This window comes from Gouania willdenowi, chromosome 22 (assembly GCF_900634775.1).
Source record: "Gouania willdenowi chromosome 22, fGouWil2.1, whole genome shotgun sequence".
Lineage (NCBI taxonomy): Eukaryota > Metazoa > Chordata > Actinopteri > Blenniiformes > Gobiesocidae > Gouania > Gouania willdenowi.
The window spans coordinates 26,518,735-26,541,187 of record NC_041065.1 but is presented as its reverse complement, the minus strand read 5'-3'; the positions used below and the strand labels follow the sequence as shown (position 1 = coordinate 26,541,187).

The following is a 22,453-nucleotide window of genomic DNA, read 5'->3' as shown; positions in this document are numbered from 1 at the left end:
TAACTATGGAATTTACAGAAGACCTTTGGAAGACTTCAACAACACACATATTGTTTTAAATCATGCCAAAACCTTTCAAACACAAAACACGTTTTTTTGACATCCAGTTTGCAAATAAAAACGAATCATCACAAAAAAAAAAAAATGCATATTATTTTGCAAATAAGAAACGTACCTATCAGCAGGTTTGTTTGTATTCATTTTAATTTATGCAACAGTGCCAAAATTGTGCCAAAAGTTCATCTATTAGTTTTTGTTTTTGTTTTTTTGCTATTAAAACAAAACAAAAAAAAACAAAAGGAACAAAAAAAGAAAAAAAAAACAGCAAAAAACAATCTGAGATGTTCAAAATAATATATATGATTCATGTACACTTATAATTTTAATAAGTGACAATTTTTCATACTTGTGTAATTGTTTGTATTTATTTTATTTCTTATTTTTTGTATTTGAAGGATTTTTCGTACTTTAAGTATATTGAAGAAATGTTTTTTTTTTTTTTCTATGCCCTAAAACAAGTTGCACATTATTTGTTTCTGAAGCATGATGAAGTATGATGTTTTGTGAGGTTTTGGCAGGATTCTAATTCCTTAACATAATAATGAACAAACATGGACTAACTGATCAGTGACTGGAGCAAAGAACGTGTCCCTGATGTGCAGGATTTCACACATCTATAACCATAAGCACCAGTCCACACCCAGTAACAGCACCGCTCTACCAATCACTGGCAAATATGAACCGTTGGGGGCGCGCCCAATCACCTCTCGTCCCTGAACACCCGCCCAATTGCCTTACTGACCGACATAGTTCACAGCTACAGCTCTGTGGTCTACAGTGACATCTGCTGGTAACCCGGAAGTACTACAACAGTCACTTGTTTTTCTATTTAAAAAAAAATAATGTAAAAAAAAAAAAATGATACACCTTACGACGTTTATCAAACAAGCTGTTGTGCATGAACACATATGTTAAAAAATGCAAAATAGAGGCTTCCATTTACTGTCAAAAAAACAGAAAACAAATCTGCTCGAAAAATATCAAACAAATTGCAGTGCAACAAATAAAGTTTGTGAAGAAGAAAACTGAGTATTTGTCATAAGTAAGACGAGTGCTCTATACATCTAGAATGAACTAAATCCAAACTACAGTCGTTTTGTCCTGTGAAGATTATATCTAATGGGATTTATTTATGTAGTTATTATTACGAAAAGATAATAATAATAATAAATAAATAAATAAATAATAGTTATATGGAAAGTCAATATGATGTACAATTTTCAAAAATAGTCTACCATATTTTTTATAGTACATTTATATTTTATCTTTGCTCATACATTTAGTTTTGTTTAAAAACATATCTATGCAGTTCAGAGATTAAGTTTTATTATTAATATGTAATAAAACTTTATTTCAAATTATATAAGTTGAAACAAATAGCGGTAGAAACCGTTTTTTTTTTTTTTCTTTCCGAAAAATAAATAAACAAAATTTGCGACATACGGGTCTTCTTTTCCCGGAAGTTCCGTATGTTGTTACCATGGTTACATCATTAACAACTTTCTGTTTGGAGACGATGTCACGCAGTTAGGTTAGCTTATCGTGTTTTCGGGTGAAAGTAACGTATTACCTTCAAGGTATTTATATTTGTTACGTTATTATATAATTATTTTTTCTATTTATTTACCGCGGCTCGCATCGTATTAATGAACATGGATGAACTGAAGGAGCTCAACATGACAACGGACGAAGTCTGCAGATTGGCCGAAGCGTTTAAAGACGAAAACTTCAGAAACATGTTGTGCGACTATGCTAAAGAAATATCAGACCCTGAGAACAAGAGACTGTACGAGGAGGAGCTGAAACTACTGGAGCAGGAGAAAGGAAACATCATCGAGTTCATACATCCTGAACCCTTTAAGGTGATCAAAACGAGTGTGGATGGAAAGCAGAAGTGTTTCATCAACATATGCAGCAGTGAAAAGGTTGGCAAGCCTGAATCTAAACGTGGTGTGGGCTTAGATGGAGATAGAGGACAGTGCTGGTCCCTGCCTCACAGTCTGCATCCAGGAAGGCCTGACACTGATGGCAAAGGCAACAAAGCCATGGTTTATGATGTGGTCTTTCACCCTGACACCCTCTACATTGCAAGCAAAAACAAGCTGTTCATGAATATGGTAGACAAAACAGCAATTGAGGGAATCCAGAAAGCCTTTAAAGTAACTCTGGATAAAAACAAGGTGAAAGACTTGAAAATTAAATACAAAGGTACTCCACAAGCTTGTGTTAGCCGCAAACCCATCCCTGGTTGCAATGCCAAGGAGTCCTCAGAAGGTTTAAACCATCTCTTAAGTCCTCATCCAGGTGAAAAAGAAACAAAACACAGCTCTGATCCTGAAACAGAGCCAACAAAGCCAAACCACACAGTCAAATATCGTTCCTTTATTGATGTGCAGGACTTTACGTGTTCAAGAGACTCAACCAAAAGCCCCACACCCAAAGAGATCGTGGTAACCATTGACCTGCCACTCCTCCAGACAATCTCTGACACCAACCTTGAAGTAAAAGACAGATCCCTCATGCTGGAGTCCAAGAAACCAGCTTACAAACTGGAGCTCAGTTTAGCCTATACTGTAGATGAGGACAAAGGACGAGCTCAGTTCATTAAGCAAAGGAGGCAACTTATTGTCACGCTTCCAGTTCGTCCTCGAGCCCATTCTGCTTCAGAATGCTTGGCAGGGAATGAGCTGGAGAAGGCTGTAGAAGAGGACTGGAAAGAAAACGAGAAGATGAAGCAGGAAGCGGAAACTAAAATCCCAGATGTCAAGCAGGAGGAAATGATTGAGTATGAAAGCGCTTTGACAGATGGAGAAACAACGGAATCCGATGTTAATGGGAAAAGTGTTGACAATGAGATGACGGATTATGTGGCTGAAAGGATTAACACAAGCGAACGCGTCATGCGGGAAGAATACCTTCAGGAGGAGGCACAAAAAAGTCTGACAGTGACAAATGAGACTAAGAACACAGCGAGGGAGGATGGATGTGAAAATGAAGGAAAAACAGCTTCTCCGAGAGGTTTAAGTAAACATGATTCAACACTTGGTGACAGATCTGAACCTAACCAGCTTCTACAAGACAACAAAGAGGTGAAATCATCCTCATTGAAGGCGTCAGAAATGGACGATGAGACAAGAGACAATACGGTAAAATGTATTTATTACTTTCTGCAAATGCGTAAACATTTTAAGTGTTACTAGTAACACTTGACTTGAAATTTTATACATAAATTTTTAAGCATGCATGAAGGCTGTCCTTAAGTGTCATTTGTTACCCTAACCCCACTAGATCCCTCCACCTAAATCCAAAAAATGCCAACATAGCTCCAATGGTTTCATAATTTAGCAAATGAGAGCCTTCATGACATCATATTCATGCTGACAGCGTAATGTGAGCCTTATGTAGAAAACTTCAAGTGTTAACGTGTAGCTAAATTTCTTTCTTTCCAGGTGGAAACAGATGATCCACTTCTAAATCCCACACCTCGTGCAGAGGTTCTGCCTACTGTGTCAAACCTACAACAAGGACGCACCAATGGTTCAGAGTTGACCAAAGCGTCGATCGAGCAGGATAACGACGATAAACCACGCGAGCACGTCTTTGAAACCTCAAAGTGTGATAAAAAGCCTGAAGCTGTAGAGTTGAGAGAAATCGACCAAGATGGAAACGAGACGGTGATCACTGATCACTCCACATCTGCTGGATTTACCTTCAAAAACAAACTGATGTTTGAGCTTGACTGATGGGGAAAAAAATACGTAAATGTCTTTAGTAGCCGGTCATGTAACCTGTGTGTGTAGTGGATGGGGTTTGTTGTAAGGGGTGGTTGTTTTTAATGCTATCGCTAAAATGATGGTATAAACACCATCACTGACGATTTTCATACCCAATAAAAAGTTATTATTAAAATATATCAAAATATGACAATACATGACAAACTGGAGTTGTGTTCTTTCATTTTCAACTATGCCGTGCCAAACAAACTCTATCCAAAAATATTAACTCAAATGGCTGAAAAAAAAATTAAACTGGAAACTTGGTTTTTGCTCAATCCCTTTTCTGGGGCATTTGAGGCCTCCCTGGTGAAGCATCGTCTCCTTGACAGACAAACAGCTGCAAGAGAGGAACAATAAAAATTGAATTTTTCCATTGGGTAAAAAGGATCACCTGACTAAAATATTTTGGTCACCATATGAATTTACTTTCCACTGTGATATTTATTTACAACTACTGGACTAATCAAAGATGGCAGTGGTATTTAAGGATCACTTTTATAAGGTGCACTAGCAATGAATTGGTCTGACTGGGTCTATTTTCATACATAAGGCGCACCGGTGTGTTATTATTATTATTATTGAGACACGTTAAGTGAAACAAAATAGTCAGATAAGTCAAACTTTATTCAACTCATTAACAATAACTCAACATTGTTCAGGTTTAACACATAAAATAAAGAACAATACACTCACTTTTTCCATTCAGCATGTTGAAGCACAGTACAGGTCCATATCACTCCGCGAGGCGCCTGACTACGGTAGCCCTAAAGCGCCAAAAATCCATCAAGCAGTGCAGCTTCATAGTTCACCAAAGTTGTATTAAAACATTTTGACATTAATTTCATACATAAGGCGCACGTGATTATAAGGCGCACTATCGATTTTAGAGAAAATTAAAGGATTTTAAGTGTGCCTTGTAGTCCGAAAAATATGGTACTTTATTCCTTAGATGCTGTCAGTACATTTATTACAGTATTTTCAGGGAAAATCTGCTGCCAAAAGCGTCCTGGTTTTAAGCATTTTAAGCTGCATTCCTTGTATGAAAAGCACTTCTATAAATAAAAATTGATTTAGTGTACAAATACAGAATGTAAGACAGTAACAAATGCTTTTATTCAAAAAGTTACAATTGTTTATAAAATTTTGTAGGGTAGGAAAACATCTTTTTACAATTGTCTTTATTCTCCATCCATCTGAACACAGGCCTGCATTTATCTGTCAGAGGTAGCAAAACAGGGGAACATTTTCTTATTAATATTATTATTTCCAGGGAGCAGATTAAAAACATTCATTTTGGCTTAACTTTCAGCTTTTTCCATCCATAAGAGTGTGAGAGAACTGTATATGCTTCCTTCTTTTCATTCGATGTTATAAAAAATAGCTCTATGATCTGAAAACAAAAGTAAAATAGTCAAAGTGCAGCAAAAAAAATAACTTTCCCCACAATCATTTCACATGGAAACAAATCCAAAGAGCTATTTACCACAAAGCGCTAAATTAACTGCACCTTCCTGCGTTTGTTCAGTGGGATCCACACATTCCTCCTCATCTCATTCCTCTCTGTAGGGACGTGTCCAGGAATTCAGAGTAGCACGAAAGGGAACAAAAGTGCTGCTGCACGGGTGCGTCGGTGCCCCCCATGTCATCCACCAGCACCACAGTGTGAGACACTTGATGCAGATTCATGCTCACTGCTGCCTTGATGTAGAAACTGATGCAGACGCGGCCACACTCGCAGGTCTTGGCCAGTTCCAGGTCCCGACACAAGTGAGCTGGGATTATGTGAGGTCCGTACGGTATCCTGTGGGAAGAAATCAGAATAATACTCAGTTAACTTCCTGTGTCTGATACGCTCTCAAATGATATGATCAGTGCTCAATAGCGATATTACGGCGTGCGATTCTCGGTTCGATTCAAAATGCATCCATATAGATTTTTTATTTTTTAAAGCCACAGGCAGATTGTATTTTTTTTGGGCACATAAAATATATTTTATACCTAATGCTCTCATGAAGGTGTACAAATTCACAGATTAGTTGTTTCTTAAGTCATATATATATATATATTTTTAAAAAATCACAATAATCGCCTTATACTTTAACACCGGGATATATCGTATAGTCTCGTATCTTGACCTACGTGTCAGGATACGGATCGTATCGCCAGATGCCAGGCAATACACACCCCTAGTGCTTAATATATGAGTAACAATACCTTGTGTGCTATTTTCCATGATCGTGGAAAACAGATGGAATCTGACTAGTTTTTGTTTGTTTTTTTTAAATTTTGCCCTTCATTTAAAATTGGGCCTCAGCCTGAAATAAAATGCCTCACACGTAGTAGAGCTGGGCAATATGGACCAAAACTAATCTCTCAATAATTTTTCTCAAAATGGTGATATACGATATTTATATCGTACATCACAATATTTTTAACTCTAAGTCTTACTAGAAAGACAATTCTGGGTTAAATTTGCTGATGAAAAATGCCACACAGGCATATTTAATAACAGCTGCACAATAAGCATCACTTTTGACTTTTTTCCAGCATTGTGAGCGAGTTCTGTAGTGTGTTGTTTAGGGGTAGGTCTGGGTTAGAACGCACTCAGTGATCATCTAACTGTGCTTTTCATGCTGTTCTGAGAAGTAACAAAATCAGCGACTCCTAAAACTAGTATTTTAATACAAAATAAGCTCTAAAATATATATCTATAATATATATGCCAACATTGTAACGAAGGACACTGTTTTTCATTACTGTATAAATAATATTAAATACTTGTATGATGTGATTTGTATAAATCAAGTAAAATAAAGAGATAAATCTCGATATAGGCGATAATGTCATTTTCTATATCGCCAAACTAGAAAAATTGACATATCGCCCAGCCCTTCTCACACTTGAATTTTTGAAACATTATCATGACTAGAAAGCATGACAGAGAAACAAATATGTCCAATTCTGACCATAATCGTGTTCATAATCTCACGCTATGTGTTAAGGTTCAAGTAGTGATCGTGTTATCCTCTGATTAAAATGAATGCAGAGCTTTGTCTGTGTGTGTTTTTAATGTTACAGCAGATGGATTACACCTCCGATCACATGGCTCCATGGGATTATGTGCAAATTTTAGTGTGAAATAATTAGGGATTTTTTTTTTAACAGAAAATACCACAACAATAAATACATACTGTATATATCTCAACATGTTAGTACGAATCCTAAATTGTCAGTTAGAAAATCTAGGGGGAAAAAACACAAAAGCTGAAGATACATTGGGTTTGAAGCTTGATATGAATCCATCACTGAGGTGGAAGAATCTTACCGACGATTGGCCACAGCTCTGGAGGCCATCTCCTGGAGTGTCAGAGGGAACGTGAGCTGCATCGTGTGGTCCAGAGGGTTGGGATGGATGAAAGGATTTCCAAAGAAGTCCAAGTTCTCCAAGCTCAGCTTACGGAAGTCACTGGGCAGCACGGTGAGCTGGTTGTGCGCTGCAGAGAGGAACCTCAGCTTGGAGAGTCGGCCCATGTGGACGGGCAAACACACCAGCTCGTTGTCGTCCAGTTTGAGGTTCACCAGTTCACGGAGCTGGCAGAACTGAGGCGGCAGAGAGTGCAGGCGGTTCTGGCTGACGTCCAGGTGCTGGAGTGTGCGCTGCAGCGTGGACAGGCAGAGGGCCTCGCTGAACACCTCCAGGTGGTTGTTATGGAGGACGAGTTCAGAAAGGCAGCTGAGGTCACCGATGGTGGCAGGAAGTTTCTTTATGTGGTTGTTACTAAGGTCGAGCTTTCGTAAAGCTGAGGGAGAAACGTGAAAAATAAACGTCACAATGTTTAATGAAACCAGGGTTCTCGCTAGCGCTGTTGAGCGTGGGGGCAACCTGTCATTTTGCTCCCCTACAGTGCGGTTTAATGAGCGTGGGGGCTTTTCTGTTGTTTTTTCTTTTTTTATTTGGTACCGTCGTAATAAATGTTGCACACTTGGACTTCCAGGCGTGGCTGTGTTGTTTAAACTCTCTTTTTAATCTGCATAATGAAGAAACAAGGGCGTGTCCATAACAGTCCCAATATTCCTGCGGGTCCCACATAATACCTCATTTAAATTTGAAATGCACAGCTTTGAATAAAATGTTATTTCTCGTCTATACAGTGTCTGAGTAGTTAGAGTAACTCTCTAACTATAGTACATTCATCATGACCCTTCATCAATTCAACAGATAACTGGAACAAAGATTAGGAAGGCTTTACTTTACAAAATTTGGCCAACGCGAACCTCGCGATCCCCCTACGCTGTGAAAAATTCCTGGTGAGAACCCTGGAAACTGTAGGGCAATCCAAAAACTATGCATATTTAAGCCTGGCCAATCAGTGGCCAGCTTCCATCAGAGTTGCTTTACCTTTGAGCGACAGCATTCGCATGTCCACACGTGATAGTTTGCAGTACGACACCTGCAGCTGCTCCAGGGAGTACGGGAAGTTGGAGGTTAGAGGATAATCCTTCCTGGAGATGATGGTGAGTTTCTTCTTGGGTTGCTCCACGTCTCTGGCGCGGACGGGAGTGAGCGTGGACAGAGGGAGGCTGCTGGTGTCACTCCCTCTGTCTGCCAAACGAGCCGCTGAGAGGAAATTCTTCAAGCTGTTTGCATCAGCCTGGGAAAAAAATATTATGTCAACGTTTTATTTATTCAGACAACAGTTTTTCAAAAAATTTACTTTGATCTCCTGTCAACTGCCAGTCTTCTTGAGAGGCATCTGCTGATTGCTTTGATGTTTCCTTAATTTCCGCGTAGGGCTATCAATCAATCAATCAATCTTTATTTATAAAAAGCGCTTTTCATACAATAAAATGCAGCTCAAAGTGCTTTTACAAAATTAAAAATTAAAATAAACAAAACATCCACCACAAAATGCCACACAGGAACATTTATTACCAAACAGCTGCACAAGTGGGCCACTTTTCTCCTATAAGGGACAACACGTATGAGTAAGTTCTGTAGTGTGGCTTGTTTAGGGGAAAATGAGGCTTAGGACAAACTAAGTCATCCTTTTAAATGTGCTTTTCATGCTGTTCTGAGAAGTCGTGAAAGCAGCACATCCTAAAATGAGTATTTTAATACAAAATCTGCTCTAAGATTAAGATTAAATCGGGGCTTTCACCTTTAATTGGCCATGTAATGTTAGTACATTAATGGAATTCGTCCTCTGCATATAGGCTAAAATAGAAAACTTGATATATCTTAAATCTCGATATATTGCCCAGCCCTACTCCTGCATAATAATTCCAGCAAGAAAGAAAACAAAAAGAACCTGCAGGAATTATTACTGGAAAAAAATGTCTATATATATATATATATATATATAATTTTAAAAAAAATAGCGAGGTCAGAATGTTAATGGGTAACAGATACATCAGGTTCCTGTTCTCTCTCAGAGGTGGATCCATAAGACCACATTCCTGAAATACATGAACTACATTTAGCAGCCCTGACTGACATAGCACACTCATCAAAGCTAAACTAGATCCGTGTCTGTACAGTGCAAAAACTACCCAGTTTACATCACAGGAGAAGAAATATGAAAATATTTCTGAAAAAGACTCTTATCATCTTATTTATAAAAGGTTAAAAAAAATAAAAAAATTCTTACACATTCTGTCCGACGTGTAAATGTTTGGTTCTGACTTTCAGAGCGTCTCCTTGTTTGTGACATAATCTCTTTCAAAGAGTCTGTTTAGTACTGTAGTCCTTTCAGGGCGGAGTTGTTTTTTTTTTTTTTTTTAACCCTTTTTAATCCAGTGATCTGAAATCACGTGCGTCTCCGTGTCTCAAGTCCGTACCTTGCTCAGACAGATGTCAACAGCTGGTTCCTTTAATCTCACAGTGGCTTTGCCTTCGTCCACAAACCATGTGAAGAACTTCTCTATGTTGTCTTTCAGCTGGAACAGAGTGAAGGAAATGTCACGAGAGGAAAAATACTAACCGACATCAGGGTGGGTATGGCTATGCATCATCATTGATTCATTCGTTTAAAAACAAGTGCAGACATGAAGGCAAGGCAAATTTATTTTTATAGCGCATTTCACACACCATGGAGTTAAATGCAAATTAACAGATTTGACAAGCTTCCAAAGGATCAGTTTGGACATTAAAAACCATTTCCATTACATTTATTACACAGACCAGTGAATTATGTATCTTTTTATAGGTAAAAAAATCATCTGTAAATTGGTAGAATGTGGTGGACTGACAACTGTTTGGTGTCCCTTTCTGCTATTCGCATTGAAAAAATAAAACATCACACAATATAAGGTCAATAAAAATGTAATGTGTAATAAGGCAAGGACAAGGCAAATGTATTTGTACAGCACATTTCATACACAATGTGCTTTACATGATTAAATAGTGCAACAGAAAACATTTAACAGTTTAAAAAAATCAACATTAAAATCAGTAGTAGTAGTAGTATGATGTCATATTGTTTATGTATAACATTTGTACAGATGTTATGTTGTTTGTGTATATTCTAATGCGCTTTTATTTTTTGAGCAATGGGAAAAAAAAGAAAGAAAAAAAAAACAGAATTCATTGTTTTGATAATACAATTTTCCAAAATAAATGAACATCAAAACAAAAACCTATTAAAAATGTATAAATACTTGATGGATTATTCGGTAGACCTCCAACATTGACGGGTCTTACACAATATTCTATTAAATAAATCGCTTCCTGTAACAGGATCTTTGTCTACCTTTAAAGTAACATAATTTAAAAGTTGATTCTCAGCTTCCGATGTACCATTTGCACAAAGGTATAACATGATTATTCAATATTCAAACAGATCTTAATCACCATAGGTCGAGAGGAATAAAAACGCCAACAAGCTCATCCACTCTGTTAACATTTCCAACCTAACGGCGTTTGTAATTTTACTCCAGAGATCTATAGTGTTTTAATAGTGTTAGTGTTTATATTATTAATATCATACACACATTCGGACTCGAGGAGGTGACCATGGTTTTCTGCTGATGTCACTTTCGGCCGATCTGAGCACTTTTAAAAACCGATGGAAGCCGCAGTATGGAAACAAGGGCAGTCCTCTCACTTCCACACAGGTGACACCTGGTTGACAAAAACACCAAGCACCTGGGTCTCCAGCGGGCGTATTTCGGACTCTACCCGGGAAAGAAGCACATATCTGAGCCCTTTTGTAAAACCAATGAGAGAAGCTGTATCAAAGTTTCCAATAATGTATTTTCTCTATTTACCTTTATTGATAGTTTTTTTTTTTTTTTTACTTTTGTAGTTGTTTTAACAACTGTAAAGTGTTTTTGAGTTTTTGAAAAGTGCTTATGAATAAAATGTATTATTATTATTGATGGGACAAGGGAGATTTCCAAGTGTGAAAAGGACAATATGAGTTCTCACTTTAAGAAGGTAAATTTACGAGGTCCACCATTCACTAACCAGGTCCATGATTATTTTTATGAAGCTTTTATTTTAAATCAATTTGCAAATTTGAATGAAGTGCACAAGATGGACAGGCCGATAGTGGTTTTTATGGATCATAAAACCACAGCAAGTCTTTAATGACTTGGATGATATAAAACTAAAGTGTACCTTTATGTTTAACAGACAATGATAATCAGAAAAGGAAATCAAAAGCCCAAACCATGGCACCACAACAAAATAGTTGAGCATGAGCAGTGAGCACATCATTCGTACGGTTGCCGTATGGACAAGCGTCTTCCTAGGGTTAGGTTATATAACCCTATATCGCAATCATTTTTAGGGTTAGGTTTACTGTTAGGTTTAGTCTTAGTCACGTGACCTAAACTGGCCAATGACTGACCTTATCACGTGATCTAAACTGGCCAATGAGGGGCGCTGCGTAGGGATAGAATGTCGGTATATTGATATGGCAACTGTACGGATAGCCACTGCCTATTATTTGCACAATTTTTATTGTTTATCGTCTTCCGTTAGTTTTCTTTTCTCGGCACTGCTGTGTTGTGTATATCATTTTTTTCCCCATTAATTAAGTGTTTTCATGAATGAATATATTTTTTTTTTTTTAAAAATGGTATAAAACCAACAAAAACTTGAAAAACAGAAATAATGCATCCGTTTAAGTATGCAAATGATTAAAAACAGAGAACGCAATGTGTCACATAATGTAAGATTAAAAAAATATAATAAGTCTTTTGCATTTACAAATGTCTAAAACAGAATTGTCTAACCAATTTTAATGTGGGGTCAAATATTGACCCGTATAACTAAACTATAGGTGAGAGTAGAAAAATTTAAGTACATTTTAGCAGATAGAAATTTGCAATTTCAAACATTTGTGTCCTAATTTTCATATTTCCCTGTATAAATGTCTGCAAACGAATCATTTACAGTTTTGAAAGGTGTCCAACATTTAGTTTTAACAAATAATTAGTGATTTCGCTGCAATTTACATTGAAAGCCAAATCACCCTGTGGTCCGAGTCAGATGATGTCGCGGGATGCATTTGGCCTGCGGCCCTTAAGTTTGACACCCCTGCATTAAAACATTAAACAATAGATACCTTGTACTTGGAGCCCACTCGGTCTTTTGCCGTGCAGATCATCATGTAGATATTGCTGCGTTGGCTGCTTTTATCCATATGTTTTCCGATAGAAAGTACGGCCCGTGTCCCTTTACCCCGGCTTTTCATACCGAACGAAGGAAGATTGCGGTTCACCACCTCCACATCACACTGCAGCTTCATCGCACCAGTCTATGAACGCACCGCAGGACAACACGCATTACAGCGCGGCGATCAACAGTAGCTTGTCACATACTGAAGACACTGCCCTAAAACCGCGTTTAACGTCGTGGATACTCGTTAACAAGCTCCGGTTGCTCCTTGCGAAGTAAAGACGGGACTTTCCAAGACAAGAGAATGGTTTGTTTTGTTTTTTTAAAGGAGTTTGAGCGGTGAAGAACAGAGTGCTGCTGTCAATTAGGACTAGAATGAAGCTATGGTTAGCCTAATCTGCGCGCGTAGGAAGTGACGTCACAAGCGTTTCACAAGCGTGAGGCGGAAGTAGCGTTTTGTCTGTATTTATTTTTACACACACTATAATTTTGTTAAATGTGTTCGTTTTTTTGAAGGACACGGGTTTTGAATTTCTATTTAACAATTTGATGATATGTGGCAAACATTTTATATATAAATGTAGTTTTTAAAAATTATCTCCTAATTTTAAAGCTTTTAAAATTGATCTTAAAAATGTATTGAAGTCATTGAAAACATAACAAAACAGAAGCACTATAAGACTATCCAAAAGTTCTAATGTTGTATGTTGAATAACCCATGTATATGATTTGTGTGTGTGTGTGTGTGTGTGTGTGTGTGTGTGTGTGTGTGTGTGTGTGTGTGTGTGTGTGTGTGTTCTGTTTTGCTGCTTGGATATGTAATTTTTTTTTTTTTTTTTTTTTTTTTTTTGAAAGATCTGTATGTTAAAATACTTGTTTCTCAATACAGCATTAAAAAAAAGTTAAAAAAAATCACACACAAAGTTCTTCCCAAACTTTTAATGTGTTCATGACAAAATTAAATTGTTGTATGACTACATTAAACTATATGACAAACAAAAAATGTGACCGTACGTTTATCGTTTTACAATGAGGGACACTTGTACATTCCTAAATAATTGTAATGTTTTATTAATGTTATATATTTGTAGTGTTCTCTTGTCCTGAGCCTGACTAAATGTTCAATAAAATATTGAAAGAAAAAAAGAAAGGAAGGGAGCAACGTTTTATTTTGGGTAATGTGTAATAATAAATTATTACATTTTTGGTGAATATTTTCATTGCTGTGATAGAATATTAAAGTCTAAATTCTTGAAAAATCCCCTCATTTATCTTTTAAACTGAAAGTATGCTCCATTTTAATTCTTAATTATTCAGATAATTATGCAATAAATAAATAGTATGTATATATTTTTTAATTATCCTCCTTCTGAATAATAAATAATCTGAATTCATTTATTCTGAAAAAAGCAGCTGAATAAAATAATCCAGTTGGTGACTGAAGTATCTTCTATGTGATCGTAGCAGGTCTGTATATTATATTGATGTGTGGATGATTTAAATTGGCCTTGTAATACTGAGCAAAATTAATAGCAATAAAAAAACGAACTATACAGCAGGTCTAGATAATACATTTTCTGCTTCTTCCATAACCCATGATTCCATTATTTTTTATAAAGACTCAAATGTTTGTGATTTATTTTCTTACAACTAATTTTCAGCTTCTACCGTGTAGACCAGAGACATTGTTTTTGGAAATAATGCTGCAAATTGCAAGATTGAATAGTTTATGTAAAAAATGAAAATTAGTCAAGCACAGTCATCTTTCTTGAGATTGGGCTCAGTCTGCCTCTTGGAAATAGTTCATTTGTCTTTCGTTTCTCATGGAGGTAAACTCAGTGAAGGTTAGGGCTGTGCAATTAATCAAAATATAATTACATTTTTAATTAAAAAAACAACATAATCGAGAAATAAACTATTATTAAAAATAATATATATATATATATATGTATATATATATTTTTATTTTCCATAAACTTTATTTACTAAATTAGAGATGTCCCGATACAACTTTTTCAATTAAATAAATTGGAAAATCTGGAAATTTGTATCCGATATTTGTTTTCAGGCTAATATCAGACCGATATTCAATATCGAATCGGGGCACCCCTATGCTAAATAAAACAAACTTCTATGATTTCGGACATCTACAAATAATAAAACTTGGCACACGCCGTATATTACTAACTTTGAGTTGTTTAATTCAGTGGTACACGTTTTATTCATTTTGAAAGAATAGATTTTACATTGTTTTGTACAAAAAATAAATAACTTTTTGGTTGACAAATAATCATTTAAATAATCGTGATTTCAATTATGATGAAATAATCGTGATTATTATTTTGTCTATAGTCGAGCAGCCCTAGTGGAGGCCAACACAATTTGATAAAAGTAGGAAAACTATTAGAAAGGTAATGTTCTCTTGGGTTTCACAAAGAAGTTCTCAAGTTGGATGCATTTCTATCCTGCTTATATTCTCAGATGTTATTTCCACCGCTGCCTCGATTGTTTGATATATTTATATCAGGAGCAAAACCTCACATCTAAAATTAGCATGGCCGTCCTGGAACTTGAGCAGTGAAGATGTAGCAGAGAGCTGTGAGACTGAAAGTGTGTGACATTGTCGCCTCAGATCAGAGTGATCTCAGCCCTAAACGATAACTGTGAGCTCTTGTTTTTTAGTTGAAAGCCAAATAACACTAAGGATGCAAACATGAGTAGAAAAAAAAGTTCTTGCTTGTCAATTTTAAACAATTTGTAAACATTTACTTTCCTATAACGACGGGTGTTGATGATATTCATAAATACTGTATATTTATACCATAATTTGTCAGATTGGATTTTATTGCTTTGACAAATCAATAAATGACATCAACAAAACCAAGTTAGAATTCATAAAATAGTGTTTAAATCCAAATAGCTCAAATATCTGTAATCATAAATATATTTTTTGGGTAAATGAACATAGAATAGTGTCTTTAAAGGCGTGCAAACTTGGATCATGTGTCATTTTTTACATTTACTTCAAAACAAAATGATTCACACAAAGAGAAGATGCACACAGTGTATGTGTATGGCTACAAATTAGATAAGCTTTGATTCCCATGTTTAAATGTAACGTGAAGTAAACTAAATCGGATGCTCGGATCAGTGTAGAGGAAATATTAGACATGTATGTGTTTATATCATCACACGTCAATGATTCATAGACACTGTGTTGTAGCAAGAATATAGAAAATACATATTAGTACTCGTGTGTAGGCCTGGGAAATATATTGAGAGTCGAGATATATATTGTGATTTCTATTTTGGCGATATAGAAAATGACAATATCGCTTATATCGATATATTTTTTATTTGATAGGTTTAAAAAAAAAAAAAAAAAAAACTCGTTTTAGGAGTTGCTGCTTTCACAACTTCTCAGAACAGCATTAAAACATTTGATGGATTACTGAGTGTGTCACACTACAGAACTCACTCACACGTGCTGTCCCTTACAGGAGAAAAAACCAAAAGTGGCACATATTATGCAGCTGTTTGTTATTAAACGTGCATCAGCGAATTTAACCCAGAATTGTCTTTCTGGTAAGACTTTAATTGAGTCAAAAATATCGAGATCCACATCGTATAACACCATTTTTTAGAAAAAATATTGAGATATGAGTTTTGGTCCATATCGCCCAGCCCTACTCGTGTGTTTTAGACTTTGAAATGCCAATGATCTTTTTCATAAAGGTGTCTCTGCACATGACGAGCCTCTCCGGATGTAGTAACGTCTCCCCTCCCTGCCGTCCTCTCTGCCCTCAAGCCGATGCACGATGAGCACAGGGAAGAATCGTGCGTCGCTGTAGGTCGGTGGACTGTCACTGAGGGCCAGCTGGCTGGAGTCGGACCTGCATCCGTGCTCGTCCACACAACAAGGGTCAGTGAGGTTACTGCTGTAGCTCCTCCACAGTGCCATGGTGCGATGAGAGCCGTACATGCGGCACAAAGAGAAGCGGGATGCGTCCGAGGAAAGGCGGGAGCGGCAAAGGCCGCCACGGCAGGAGAAGATTGAAGAGCAGCTGGAGCTGGTGAGGGTCCTCCTTCTGCTGGCTCTGGCTGCTTGTCGGTTCGGCTCCGTGCACTGATGGCACTCTTCTTGACTTTGAAAAGCCCCGTAGCTTTGAGCCGTCTGGCTGCTGTCCATGAGGAAGCAGTTGGAGGATGAGTTTGACTCTCCTGTGTCCGTGTCTATGAGCATGGCCTCGGAGTAGCTGGGGATCACCTGGTGATTGCAGCAAATGTGCCACTCCATCTCAGTGCTGTCCAGTGTGTCTACTCTTGGTATCAGACATCTGATACTGTTCCCTACAGCTCTGGTCTCAGCTTGAGGTGATGAGCTGCTCTGGACATACTCCAGTCCAAAGAGTTTTTCAATACGGTAGTGCACGTATGCGGTTCGGTACTCTGTGAGCACCCTCAAAGGCCAGGAGACCATGAGCAGAGCTGCTAGCCAGAAGGCAACCTGAGACGAGTACCAGGGCAATCTGTCTGGGTCTACATAGGCTATCAGGTTCTCCCGAAAGTCCACGTTCTTAAGCTGCATCCCTTCCCGGGCCTCCATATAATCATCCAAACCCTCGATTTCAGAGAAGAACCTTGCTCTCTGGTTGAGGTAATCATTTTCCGGGCCTGCCTCGGTGAAGCTGAAACACTTGGTGAAGCGCAGACGCGTTGCCGTTTGTCCTTCCAAATCTCTGAGGTCTCGGGAAATGTCTTTCATCCCACACTGACTGTAGTCAAACTCTCCTTCTGCCACGTGAGTGTTGACACGCTCATGGTAGACCTGCGTAGTGGTGTAAGCATCCCCGTTTCTGTACCGGGTGACTTGGCGAGTTCGTCTAACAAAGTGGTAGCTGATGGCTTTCCACCATATGCACGGTTCCGCCTGACGCATCCTCGACACACGCTCATACACACTGTGCACATCTGCTTTGTACTGCAGGACACTGCGGGCTCTGCAGTGCCAGCATTCTGCTATGTACAGCACGTAGAGCATGAGCAGGAAGGCCAAGGGGATGTAGATGTAACCACCGGAGCAAGGACTGTCATGGTAGATCATGGAGTGTCCCCCGATGCTCATTCCAGAGGCCCCTCGCAGGCTGGAGGTGAAGGTGGCAGTGAACGAAGACGTGAGGGCGGAGTTGAAGTTGAGTTTAGTGACTCGGGTCAGGCGACACCAGGCCACCACGCCCATGCAGCCGTACATCAGCAGGGAGAGCAGCAGGCAACGCCAATGGGAGTCGTGGTAGATACATGCACCCAGAGACTGCTTCACCGGACGCTGCTGCAGAGAGAGAGAGAGAGAGAGAGAGAGAAAGCACTTACACCAATGAACCTCTGAAACATTGCAAGGATTTCATGGCCTGGAGCGGAAATGAAAATGAATCTGGCTCAACCATAAATTGCACAGCTTTCCTAAGCACAAAGTAAATCAAACTCAAGAACACTTTAAGGAATTCAGTTATTAGACTTTTTGCAACGTTGCTTCGTTGGTAGTATTGATGCCTCACAGCTTGGTCGAGGTTTAACGCTGAAGATCTTCAGGTTCATACCAGAAGTTCGTTAGTGTTTAGATCTGGGCTTAGTGGAACTCTGAGGGTAAAATCGGTAAAACATTTAAATAGAGGTCACTTTAGTTAAGGTGTCTCAATCACATATTTAAATCAGATATTGGTACGATATCACCAAAACAAAAATTGTTATTGAATTACATTGACCTGCATTTAAATCTCCATAACAAACTGTCCATTCCAGACTCGAGCACCTTTAGCCATAATTTTTTTGTTTATATTGGATTTATTGAGGTTATTTTTCAGGGTCTTTTCACTTTTATTTCTATTTTATTCAATTGTAGAATATTATTATGTTTGAGTTTAAAATGTATGTAACCCATTGTTTAATGATGAATTGGTCAGTTTTTCCTCCTACCTACTGTTGCTGACTGCTGTTCTCTGTTTGAGAAATATCAATAACTTATTGTCTTGTCTGCTGTTGTAAATGTATGTATGGCCTGGTGGACTGCAAAACTCAATTGCCCTTTGGGATAAATAAAGACGTCTAAATCTAAATCTACATCGCCCTTTATCAAGCCTTTTCGAACATTCCACACCAAGAAAATAGGTAATAAAAGAAGAAAGTGTCTATTTGTACGGTTGTCGTGCGGACAACCCCCGGTGCTATTGGTACGGTAACCAAAGTACAAGTACGTAACGTCTTAGGGTTATTGTGAGGTTATAACCCAATATTGCAGCAATTTTTAAGGGTTAGGTTTAGGGTAAGGTTTAGTCTTACTCATGCGACCTAAACTGGCCAATGACTGACCAATCACGTGACCTAAACTGGCCAAATATGGGCGCTGCGTACGGATAAAATGTCGGTATATTTATACGACAACCGTACGGATAGCCACTGCCATAAAAGAATGTATGATTTGTGCTGATATTTAATTGGATCGATATCAGCATCGACCAATACGCAAAGCTCCAATATCGGTACCGTATCGGAAGTGAAAATGTTGTATGGGGACAGTTTGACCCGTCACGGATCATCTGTGTGTGAAGTTTGGTGAGTTTCTGATCATCTTTTGACAGCTCTAGGCTCATCATCTCTATCTGTTACCATAAAGACTTTAATGTATCTTTGGAAAATTCCATCATTTCTAAGCAGAGTTGTTGTTCTTCAGGGTATGGGTTCTCCAATTTCCGTTAACTTTTTGGGACTCGGGTCACTAACAGCCTATTATTAGTGTCTCTGTTGGAGTAAACAATCAGTCAATGCTTTGATATGTTGAGTCTTTGGATGGTTGTTGACCTGTGAGGGTGTGTCATATTAATTTAAACAAGAGCACTCAGAGAACACAAACCTTCCCCAAGCAATGATCATGGTACCATGATGATTCACACTTTAAAGGCTTGGAAGACGTTTCTATCCTCATTAATAACCACACAGTAAGTCCAAATGTATAGTATAAAGACCCAACCAAGGACAGGAGTTGTAAACTAGCATTAGCTATATACAGCTGCAAACTCATATTGTATCTATGTTGAATTGCATTGTCCCTCTCAAATAAATCAATTAATTAAAAAATAAAAATAAAAATGGGCACCCCTATTTTGTATGAAAAACTGCAATGAAATACACATTCCGGATCCGATCCGGATGAAACTCAGTATCTTAATTGAGGATTTTTTAATTTATGAAACTACGTCAGAAAGAGTATATTGATCTGGAACCCCTCCAAAATAAAATGGAATCTTCCATGGTGTCAAGTCTGTCTTTGGTTACAATTTTGTCAAAATCCGTGAAGAACATTTGACACAATCCTGCTAAAAATCAAACAGACGCAGGTGAAAATATGACTTATTATTAATATACTATTATTATATATAATAAATATTACTGTTTTTATTAATAATAATGTTATATACTGTACTTTTCGAGCTACCACCAAAACTTCTGACATTTCAGTTTTACTGTTTTCCCACTTTTCATCTAAACATGGTGGCGCCGCAGATGGCCGCCATTGTGTGTCGATTCCTTTTGCTGTTTTTAAACTACTTTCTGATTCTGATTCAGTGAAGTTGTGTTGCAGCAGCAGCAGCAGCGTAAAGCTCCCTGACCTTCATTTCGTGCTCTTTTCTTGGGTACGTTCATGCCTTGTGATGGCATTCTTCTACATGACCTCGTGTGCGCTTGAAAAGCTTCGGTGTTACATAGAGTGAAAGGATTTATGATGACAGACCAGTCATCCAGTTTCTGCCTCTCACACAGAGGAGTGAGTGCTTGTCACACTGACAGTTCCACCTCAGTTACCAACACAGACAAAAGGGACTCAAGAGGAAAAGTGAAAACGCTTTAACCTCGGTATCGTCCACACCGAAGGGCCTCAGACTGATATACAACTGATGAAGTGATATTGGATGGAAAATATCAAAATGAATGAGAGCAAATGCAAATACACCACAAAGCCTAAAAACCTTTCTTTTTCATTCTTTTTTTTTTTTTTACAAGCGCTTTCTGCTAAATTACGTTTTATTGATTTCATTCACTGTTGGTTTTATTATTGCTTTCATCTGTTGGATTTGTCTGCCCTTTTTTCTGTAGCACTTTGAAATTACTAAATGTAAAGTGCTTTACAACATAAAGGTATTATTATATTAGTATTGATATTACTATAAACTAAATAGGTTGATGAATCTACCATATTTGCGATTGTTAATCACTACAAGAAAGATTTTTAAGCTCTTGTTGATTGAGTATATAAATTCAGTGGTAATTTTAAAAATAAATTAAATTTAAAAAAAAAGCCTGTTAGCCTGTTTAGCAGTTTCTGATTCATTTGGTGATTTCTTCAGAGAAGAAATAATTGAAATGGTCAAATTTAACTGAGATTTGATTCAAGTGGATATTTTTCTTAGCCGTAAATTTGTTTTAATCTTTGAACATGAACTGCCCATTTTTCAAAGGATAGAGCTGATAAGATAATACAACAATATCTTTGTTTTAGTGCCAAATAAAGGGTTTGAAACGTTTTTCACGTGAGATTAATGTCCATTTTAAATGCTAACATTAGACACCCACCTCCTCTGGGACTTCAGTGTCAGGTGCTGAGTCTTCTTCCTCCACCTGCTCCTCTTCCTCAGCCTCAATGGGAACACTGTCCTCTGCAGAGTCTGAGCTCAGCATGCTGGGCTCTTCTGTGCATGGCACAATGGGAAGTGGAGATCACTCTTTTTTCTTACTGGGAGGCTTGCCCCCCCCACCCCCTCTCTGGGCCCCCCTCTGCCCAGCAGCATCCTCAGGGCCGGAGCCCGCGGGCTGCTGTTGCTGAGGCTGCGGTGTGGTGCGGGGGTCCAGCGGTGCCCCCGGGTGTCCAGGAGGAGAAGGGTAGTGTTGGGGGAGCTCACCGCAGCAGAGGCAGCAGATGTTGACCATGATGGTGTTTAAAGGGAGGCCAATGATCACAGAGGAGGATAAATCCACTGTTTCCTGTGGAGAAAAAACAACAGCCTTGCATTACGTAATGCTTTCAGAAGAAGATGCAGCGTCAGCAGCACCTCAATGTGACGTTTACAGCAAGCTGCTGCACTTCACAATAAAAGACTGACGGAGTTTCTACATGAAATATTCCTGTACTTTAATAGTATAAAAAAACATTTTTTTCCATACATTTTTGAACGGTTTAACATAACGATTGAGGTAGATTTGTGCCTTTAGTAGTCAATAAATAAATATTTTTAATCAAAGAAAGTGCAAAAAATATTTGATTGAAGTAAACTATTTTTTGAATGTAAAAGTTTTTTGTTGTTGTTGTTGTTGTTTTTTAAATTGAAGTCATCTTTTTTTGTATTTGACCCAATTCAATCAAAGAAAAAAAAATATTCAAATGCAATTTTTTATTTTTATTTTAATACTTTTTTATATGATTAAAATGTGTATTTTTGATTGAAATTTGTTTTTTAATTGAATAATAAAGACACAAATCTACATCCTTACATAACTCCTACAGATGTATAAACCTTGGAAAGATTTTTTTGGTACAGATTTTTATGTAACTGTTTCATGGTGTGGTATTTTCTTATAATTTCTAATAATAATAATGATAATAATAATAATATTGATAATAAAACAACTGCAATAAAGCAGTAAATAAAAAGTAGACCGAGTTTAATGTGACGATGTTTTTTGCCTTTTAAACTGACAAACAAGTGAGAACATGCAATCATACATTTATATATATATATATATATATATTACTCTGAGCATTAACATTTCGCAGTAGAATTTTTTGTACCCACTGCATTTATGTTGATAACTGTCACTGTAAAATAAAATTGTTATGCTATTAATTGTTTATTCTGCTACACTCGCAAAGCGTCCAAGCCACATGTTATTACACCTATTGACCACCGGTGGCGCTGCACAGTTTGAACTCTTATTATGAAACACA

General features: G+C 37.6%; 3 protein-coding genes across 6 annotated transcripts; 1 reads left to right on the top strand and 2 right to left on the bottom strand.

Moving 5' to 3' along the window:
- Positions 1 to 1,549: 1,549 nt before the first annotated feature.
- LOC114456560 (protein kintoun) lies at positions 1,550 to 3,929 on the top strand. Its single transcript, XM_028438416.1, has 2 exons — positions 1,550 to 3,206; positions 3,510 to 3,929. Exons 1-2 carry the CDS (start codon positions 1,707 to 1,709, stop codon positions 3,801 to 3,803), a joined length of 1,794 nt encoding a protein of 597 aa, XP_028294217.1. The 5' UTR covers positions 1,550 to 1,706; the 3' UTR covers positions 3,804 to 3,929.
- A 752-nt stretch (positions 3,930 to 4,681) lies between these two features.
- Positions 4,682 to 12,851, bottom strand: lrr1 (leucine rich repeat protein 1). Of its 4 annotated transcripts, none has more exons than XR_003672823.1 (6): positions 12,407 to 12,851; positions 9,675 to 9,773; positions 8,236 to 8,488; positions 7,162 to 7,636; positions 5,320 to 5,637; positions 4,682 to 5,226 (listed from the first exon to the last, which is right to left on the bottom strand). XR_003672823.1 is itself a non-coding variant. In XM_028438132.1 (6 exons), the coding sequence occupies exons 1-5, from the start codon at positions 12,587 to 12,589 to the stop codon at positions 5,382 to 5,384; spliced, it is 1,266 nt and encodes a 421-aa protein (XP_028293933.1). In that variant the 5' UTR covers positions 12,590 to 12,851; the 3' UTR covers positions 4,682 to 5,226; positions 5,344 to 5,381. The 4 variants fall into 4 exon arrangements, 3 of the variants coding, with proteins under 3 accessions (XP_028293933.1, XP_028293932.1, XP_028293934.1); XM_028438132.1 differs by having other exon boundaries at positions 5,344 to 5,637; XM_028438131.1 differs by having other exon boundaries at positions 4,682 to 5,637.
- Positions 12,852 to 15,998: 3,147 nt separating this feature from the next.
- LOC114456434 (transmembrane protein 151B) lies at positions 15,999 to 21,221 on the bottom strand. Its single transcript, XM_028438173.1, has 2 exons — positions 21,085 to 21,221; positions 15,999 to 17,788 (listed from the first exon to the last, which is right to left on the bottom strand). Exons 1-2 carry the CDS (start codon positions 21,187 to 21,189, stop codon positions 16,187 to 16,189), a joined length of 1,707 nt encoding a protein of 568 aa, XP_028293974.1. The 5' UTR covers positions 21,190 to 21,221; the 3' UTR covers positions 15,999 to 16,186.
- Positions 21,222 to 22,453: the final 1,232 nt, after the last annotated feature.